This window comes from Anopheles merus, chromosome 3R (genome assembly GCF_017562075.2).
Source record: "Anopheles merus strain MAF chromosome 3R, AmerM5.1, whole genome shotgun sequence".
Classification (NCBI taxonomy): Eukaryota; Metazoa; Arthropoda; class Insecta; order Diptera; family Culicidae; genus Anopheles; species Anopheles merus.
In genome coordinates, this window is record NC_054084.1 from 44560797 (window position 1) to 44568899 (window position 8103).

The 8103-nt window shown below is 43.4% G+C and overlaps 1 protein-coding gene across 1 annotated transcript; it reads right to left on the reverse strand.

Moving 5' to 3' along the window:
* Positions 1-6530: 6530 nt before the first annotated feature.
* LOC121595719 lies at positions 6531-7337 on the reverse strand. The gene has a single exon (XM_041919900.1). The coding sequence runs from the start codon at positions 7335-7337 to the stop codon at positions 6531-6533; it is 807 nt and encodes a 268-aa protein (XP_041775834.1).
* Positions 7338-8103: the final 766 nt, after the last annotated feature.

Here is an 8103-nt window from a genome sequence, read left to right on the forward strand (position 1 = left end):
TAGCTCGTGGTTCATCCTCCTTCTCCACACGCCCTGCTCGCACACACCGCCAAAGATAGTCCTTAGCACCCGCCGTTCGAAAATGGCGAGTGCATTGGCGTCCTCCGTTAGCATGCGATATATGGCGCATTTCGTGTGTTGCTGGAGTCTTCTGGATCGCAGGAGTTTGTGGAGCCGGTAATAGGCACGACTTCTCTGAACGATGCGCCTTCGCATTCCGCTGCTTACGTTGTTGTCCGAAGGTACGATCGTACCAAGGTAGCAGAACTCCTCTACCACCTCGAGGTCGTCGCCATCAACTGATACTCTGCTTCCAAGTCGGGCTTTATCACGTACAGAGCTCCCGACAAGCAGGTACTTTGTCTTCGTCGCATTGATCCTCAATCCAATCCTTTCGGCCTCGCGTTTTAGTCGGGTGTACGCTTCGCACACCGCCGCAGTTGTACGTCCGATGATGTCGATGTCATCCGCAAAGCCAAGGAATTGAAGCGTGCGCTTCGCATGACACCTTCCAGAGCGATGTTGAACAGCAAACAGGAGAGTCCGTCCTCTTGCCTCAGATCCCGGTGAGATTCGAACGATTCCGAAAGCATGTTCGTCACTCTCACCTTGTACTGAACCCCGTCCATAGTGGCCCTCAGCAGCCGTATCAGCTTCCCAGGGAATCCGTACTGCTGCATGGTGTTCCATAGCTCATTCCGATCTATGGTATCGTAGGCCGCCTTGAAGTCGATGAACAGGTGGTGCGTAAGGATCTGGTGCTCTCGACATTTCTGGAGGATCTGCCGTAGAGTAAAGATTTGGTCGGTGGTCGATTTGCCTCCAACAAATCCAGCTTGATAGCTGCCGACGAAATCCGTAGCAAGGGGCGAAAGTCCGCAGAAGAGTATTCGGGATAGGGTCTTGTGGACTGTGGACAGGACTGTGATGGCTCGGAAGTTAGCACAGTCCAGCCTGTCGCCCTTTTTGTACACTGGGTGTATGACACCCAGTTTCCACTCGTCCGGTAGTTCTTCCTGATCCCAAATCCTAACAATCAGCAGATGAATGATGACGGCAAGCCGCTCCGGACCCATCTTGAACAGTTCGGTCACTAGACCATCGCTGCCAGCTGACTTGTTACAATTCAGCTGTTTGATGGCACCAATGACTTCGTCCAAAGATGGCAGGGGCACTTCGTCATCGTCATGCTGGCTATCGTAGGGCTGCTCTCCTCTGCTTCCTGCTTCTGCTCCGGTATCTGCTCCATTGAGGTCGAAGTAGCACTTCCACCTGTCGATCACCTGTCGCTCGTCCGAAAGGATATCTCCCTCCTCGTTGCGGCAACTGGCGGTCATGGGAGTAAAACCGCTTCGTGCCGCATTTAGCATCCTGTAGAACTTGCGAGTTTCCCCCGACTGGGATAGCTGCTGCATGAGTTGCTCATCTGACTCTTCGAAGCTGCGCTTCTTGTCCTGGAAGAGCCGGGTCTGCTGCCTCCTCAGTCGTCTGTAGTCTTCCACGTTCTGTCGGGTCTCACGCTGGAGCATGCGGGTACGCGAGGCATTCTTCACGGAGAGTGCTCGTCTGCACTCATTATCAAACCATTCCTATCTCTGGTTACGGGTCACGCGGCAAATTGTTCGCTCGGCCGTGTTGCTGATGGCTTGCTCCAATATACGCCAGTGGTCATTGAGAGACATCGCGTCGGTAGTCCTCCTGACAACGCTTCCTCAAGCGCAATTACGAAGTCCCTCGCCACATCAGCTTGTCTCAGCCGGTCTGTGTTGAGCCTTGGGGTAGCCTGGTAGCGCAGTTTATTAGCCACGCATAGTTTTTTTCCATAGCTTAATCATAACCAGGAAATGGTCTGGGTCGACGTTTGCTCCTCTGTAGGTCCTTACGTCGATTACATCCGAGAAGTGCCTTCCATCCATGAGAACGTGGTCGATCTGGGATAATGTCTTCCGCGGTGATCTCCAGGTGTAGCTGAAGCGAGGTGCTTGCTGGAAAAAGGTACTGCGAATGGTCATGTGTTTGGAGGAGGCGAAGTTGACGAGCCGAAGCCCGTTGTCATTCGTCAGCTTGTGGGCACTGAAACTTCCTATCGTCGGTTTAAATGCCTCCTCCTGCCCGAAGCATTAAAATCCCCTATGACAATTTTGACAACGTGTTGTGGGAAGCGGTCGTACTCCCTACTAATATCATTTAAATAAGTTTTTTACATTCAATCACACTTCCCTAGATGCTGTGACAAATGTCACATAAACAAAAATGACCGTAAAACAATACCAATTTTCTACATTTTTATGTAGAATCATATGAACGACTCTAATCAATATAACATTTGCATTAAAAAATGTACAAAACTTGTCAAACTTTCATGGGTTTATCTCCGTTCACACGATCAAAATATTAATTGCACTTTCAATTATAGTTCATAAGTCTAGAGTCAAAATTTGAAAGCTCAATCAGTAGAACTCTAACCACGATAGCAAAAAAACTGAAGTAGCTTCGTTCATGCGTGCGCGATTAAATAACGACACCCCGCCACGACGAAAACGGACACCGATATTTACAATAGGCCAGATTATTAAACACAAATTGCAAAGACACGTTGTCAAAATCGGAAGATTTGTATTATGACAGCCGTTTGTGTTGTGTGTTGGAAAAATAAAATTTGAAGAAACACAAACTCACGAGCACACTGCCAAGATATGTATTATGAAACACAAACGGAAATCCAAAACTGTCAAACTGCTTTCCGCCAGCTTTTTGTCACGGAAAGGCGCCAATCTCAGATTGTTTGATCGACACAACACAACAACAGAGTTGTTGCTGTTGCTTTCACGCAAAATATAAGTATTTTATTTCAGAAATAATCAAATTTTATCATGAAGGACTCACGCACCCGGTTGGCGTTCAACAGCAATGGATTCTAGCAACTTCTTCAGTGAATGACTGCTTCAACAACCAACAGCATAGGCACATGTAATTATCACATCTCATACTGCATACATTTTTAGGAATAACAAAGACTCGGAGGGCTCGATCTCCGCCAGAATGTCAAGGAAAATTTCCTTCAACAAACGAAATTTTTTCTTAAATCTGAAATTAAAAGCCTCTAAATGGAACATGTATAACACGGTTTGCACAAATGATCCGCATGCTTAACTCACGCTTGGTTAGAAAGCTGTGACGGGTAGAAAACACTTCCAAAAAGTCGGCGCTGTTTTGCCAGATCTACCATTGTTTCATCTTCACTGCTGCTATCGTCACTTACGAAGTGGGAGAAAATCATCAAAACAAAGAGAAATCAAAATCAAACAAGGATTTTTAGCTTGATAAACGATCGTGTCTTAAATAAACTTGTTTACGTTTTTTATTTTTATTTTGAACATTTTGACACATCGACAAAGGCTTTGACATAGCTTTAACGAAAGAAAGAAAAACAAAACTTGTCTGACACGAGAACGGTTTCAAAATGCATACCTATTTTCCGTTTGTCTTGACGCACTTGTCTTGTGTTTTTTTTCCGTTTGTGTTTAATAATCGGGCCTAATATCTTGACACTATTTGACAACAGTCGGAGCATCGAAAGAAAACCTCGATTCCGAATGGTCAAAGGCTCTGAACGACAAAAAAAAACCCCAAAAGAAGCTGAAGAGAGATTCCAAGGAAAAAGTGGCTACATCGCTAAGCATAATTTACGGTAATAACAAACAAGACAGAAATGTTGTTTAAACAAAGGTTTAGCATCTGGTTCCGTAGTATATTCGTCAACTCGCTCGTCTTAACAACATTTTCAAATTTGGAAGCTATCGATTGATTGGGTTAATTATTTAATTATGATTTCTAAGCTAATTGACCCAGAATTTGGTTTTCTAGAATCATTATTCACCTGCATTACAAGGACCAATACCACGCAACAGAACACACGTATCGCCAGTGATTAAGTCACAGATAGAGCTAAATTTATCATGATTTTACTTACTCGTTCAAGAAGCGTTGTCTTTCTAATAAGCAAATCCTGCAACGGGCTGTCACGTATATTTGGGATACATTAACATAATTTGAAACGATACCGGCCTGTCAGGATTGCGTGTTCCCAGAAGGCACGAAAATTTTCTCCAGTATCAGCATATTTCCTTGCTAAGTCACGAATTTTATTATGGCAAACACTCATCTTTATTCGATGTCATACACAACGACGGACGCGTAAAGCCCGTCTCGTGGCAAATAATGACAACAATAATGAGTCAGAAACAAACGATCGAAATGCTCATTTCGGTTGCGATTTGATTGTTTCATTCTCTTTCTCGTTACCTATCTTGCTACGCCTGTATGTTTTCCACATCTAAACTCCGTGAAACACCTTATAGGCTTGTGTTTGTAATCATTTTTCATTCTAATCTTCGTCTACCGCACGGCAGGGGCAAACATTTTCCCGCAGCGACCGTTTTCTCAATTTTCCATCTTGCCCCCTTACTCTCTCTTACCATAGCGTCTTAAACAATACTGCAGCCTCGCAGAGTCGCCTCATTCGTAAGCCAATGGCGTGCGAATAATTAATATTTGCTCCACTCCAAACCGGAAACATAAACAATTTAGATGTTAACGAGCGATTTCGGGCTCGACAATTACGCAAATCGACAATTTTTCTGGGACAGCTGAGTGAGAGCGCAATACTGTGCGTTGGAGTGTGGGGTGGTCCTCCGCCTATGATTATTGCTAAGCGTCGCGAGTCGTAAAGGTGTGGTAAGCCGTCACGGACCAAGAGTCAACGCCTCCCACCGGTTCGGGAGGCAATGTTTTATGGCTGATTTCCTTTTTCCACCCCCAAACTCTCTTTTCAAGACTTTTGTTTTTTCTTCGCTTCTGTGCCCAGTTGGCGAATTGTCACAACGGCGTTTTGAGAAGTGAAACATACAACATTTACTTTTACCGTGGTTGCTAACGATGCATGTAATGCTGTTTGCGGTAAATTAAGATTTCATCATAATGAAATACGTCCATTGACAAGTATGGTTGCTTGTGATAATTTTCTTCTTGTTTTAAGAATTGAAGGATATTCTTACATTTCATATGATGATTTAAAAAATATGTTTTTGTGATGTTGAAAAGATGTGTATGTGTTTTAACGAGGAAAACTGGACAAAATGGACACACGGATCAAAATGATTACTCGTTATTTATTATGATTATGATTATTATTATTATTATTATTATTATTTTTATTAGTATGATTATTATTATTATTATTATTATTATTATTATTATTATTATTATTATTATTATTATTATTATTATTATTATTATTATTATTATTATTATTATTATTATTTTTTTTATTAGTCTGATTATTATTATTATTATTATTATTATTTTTATTGTTATTATTATTGTTGTTATTATTACTTTTATTATTATTATTATTATTATTACTATTATTATTATTATTATTATTATTATTATTATTATTATCATTATTATTATGATTATTATTATTATTATTATTATTATTATTATTATTATTATTATTATTATCATTATTATTATTGTTATTATTATTATTATTGTTATTATAATTTTTTTTTTATTAATATTATTATTATTATTATTATTTTTTTTTATTATTATTTTATTGTTGTCGCCCGGCCTCCGTCGTGCACCGACCAGCCGCGAAGGAGACTGGTCCTGGCGATGCCGTCGGCTTCCGTGCGGCAAATATATGCCCGCTGCCTTCCCGTGCTGTCGAAGCGGATGGACGAAGCGGACCCGCCGACCACGGTCTTGCACCAAGTGCCTCCCTCCCGCAGCGTCTTCACCGACAGAGATTCGCGCCTCACGGCTGCCTTCCAGCTAGTTGCCCCAAGCTTGCGGGGGCCTATGCGGACGGAAGGGGAATCCTGCCAATGTCGAACACCTTGGTCAGTTGACACGAGGGAACGAGCCCGGGTAGTAAAGGAGAGGATGGTGACCACGCCTTCTCGCCAAGTAGTGTCCAGTCAAGATTGCCTTGGGTAGGGTCTCGAAGGGAGTACAGGGCTTGTGTGGAACGGATCTAAATACTTTCGGAATAATCGGAAGTAATAGTCTCTTGCACAAAATTTCTCCTTTTGCTACTACTTATTTTATTTTTCTTCCACTGGAGTCGTTTACAAGCAACATGCTGCTCTAGCGATTGCCTAGAGCATTTTCCGCGAAAATATAATTATATTTAGTAAAACGTTTTTTCCGTATTTTAGTGTAATCCTGTTCTGGAACGTAAGAAGAAAATAGTAATCGCTACGCGGAATCGAACCAGGGTTCCTGTGCGCAAGTTTGCCAACTTGCGCTTGTTGCCGCGCAGCTCTGATGCATGTGTTCCGCAAGGAAACAGTTTTGTCGGCTTAGTAGTAGTGGTACTACTAAGCTCCGCCTACGCTCACCGTAGGCGCCTACGCATACGCTTACCGCCTACGCATACGCTCACTGGTACTCACGTCGCGTGAGCGACATCCTTCCCCTCGTAATCCAATCGCTTGGATTACCACCTTGAATCGTCATCCTTACTGCTGATTTGTTGTATCCTCCATTTTGTTTCGTTTCGTGATAAGGTATTGTGCCATACTAATCTTCCTTTTGGCTGGGTTTGTGATGAGCAAGTGCTCCTTATCCTTCACGTCTACCACTGCTATTTTAACCACTGGTCTAGTTAAAATTCCCTTTAAGGTATTCACCTCAACAGATCGGACCTGTCCATCCTTAGCAAGATGCACCTTATTCACCCGACCTTTTATCCAAGATCCTGGAGGAGCGTTGTCATCAGTCAGTACAACGACATCACCTTCATTCACTGGCACCACCTTATTGGTCCACTTATCCCTTTTTAGGAGCGTAGGCAGATACTCCCCCTTCCACTTGTCCCAGAATAGCTTCGCGTTATGCTGGACTAGTTTGAACTGCTTGTGGTCGATGCTGGAGGTTGAGAGCGTCCACGGCGGTATAGCGCTACCGCTTCGCCCTAAAAGGAAGTGAAAGGGTGTTAGTACTTCCTCCTCTTTGTTATCCACTGGTATATGAGTCAAGGGTCTTGAGTTTAATATAAACTCAATTTGCAGCAGCGTAGCGGTCAATCTTTCTGGCGACGGTTTGCGCAGCTTCCAGTCTTCCATCATCTGCCTCAGACCTTTTTTGATGGTCTGAATTTGCCTTTCCCATAGTCCGCCGAAGTGTGGTGCCGATGGAGGATTAAAGTGCCATTCTATCTGGAACTCACTGGCTGCTTCTCTTCCCATTCTATCGTTGATTTCCTTCGCTAGGTTGCGAAGTTCCTTCTCCGCACCAACGAAGTTAGTGCCATTGTCACTATACATGTGACTAACCTTCCCTCTTCTGTGTTGGAAATTTTTAAGGCACATGAGAAAGCTGTCTGTGTCGAGTTTCGGTGCTACCTCCAAATGTATGGCACGTGTGGACATACACACGAAAATCACTCCCCACCGTTTCTCAGTTGATCGGCGAACTGCTACTTCGAACGGTCCGAAATAATCGACTCCGCAGTGAGTAAATGGCGGGGTGTACGGTTTAACTCGGCAGTCTGGTACTGGTGCCATCATGGGTGCCACCGGCTTACAGGAGTGTAATATGCACCATTGGCAGCACTGCTTGACGTTATTAAGCGCCGCCCTTATGTTGATAATCCAAAACTCTTGCCTTAGCTCTGCTATTACCACATTGTCTGCTTGATGCATACACCTTTCGTGGCGATCGCGCACGATGAGTTTCGTCAAACGGTGCTTTTGTGGCAAGATAATAGGCAATCTTGCAGTCGATGGAATACACTCCGCATTGCAGAGTCGGCTATTGCTGCGCATTATTCCAACTTTGTCTAAAAATGGCGTCAGCGTTCGCAGTGAACTCGTCTTGCCCACCATTTCTCCCTTCTCTAAGCATTTTATTTCCTCTGGAAATGCTTCTCGCTGCGCCTTTTTGTAGAGGTACCCTTCAACTGCTTCTACGTCACTCATTCGAATAACTTTTGTGAATTTCTTTCTGTCTGCAACGTACTGCGAAAATTTTCGTAACATTAGACCGTGACGAACTAGCTTTTTCCATTCGGAGTAACGTTCTATGTTTAAA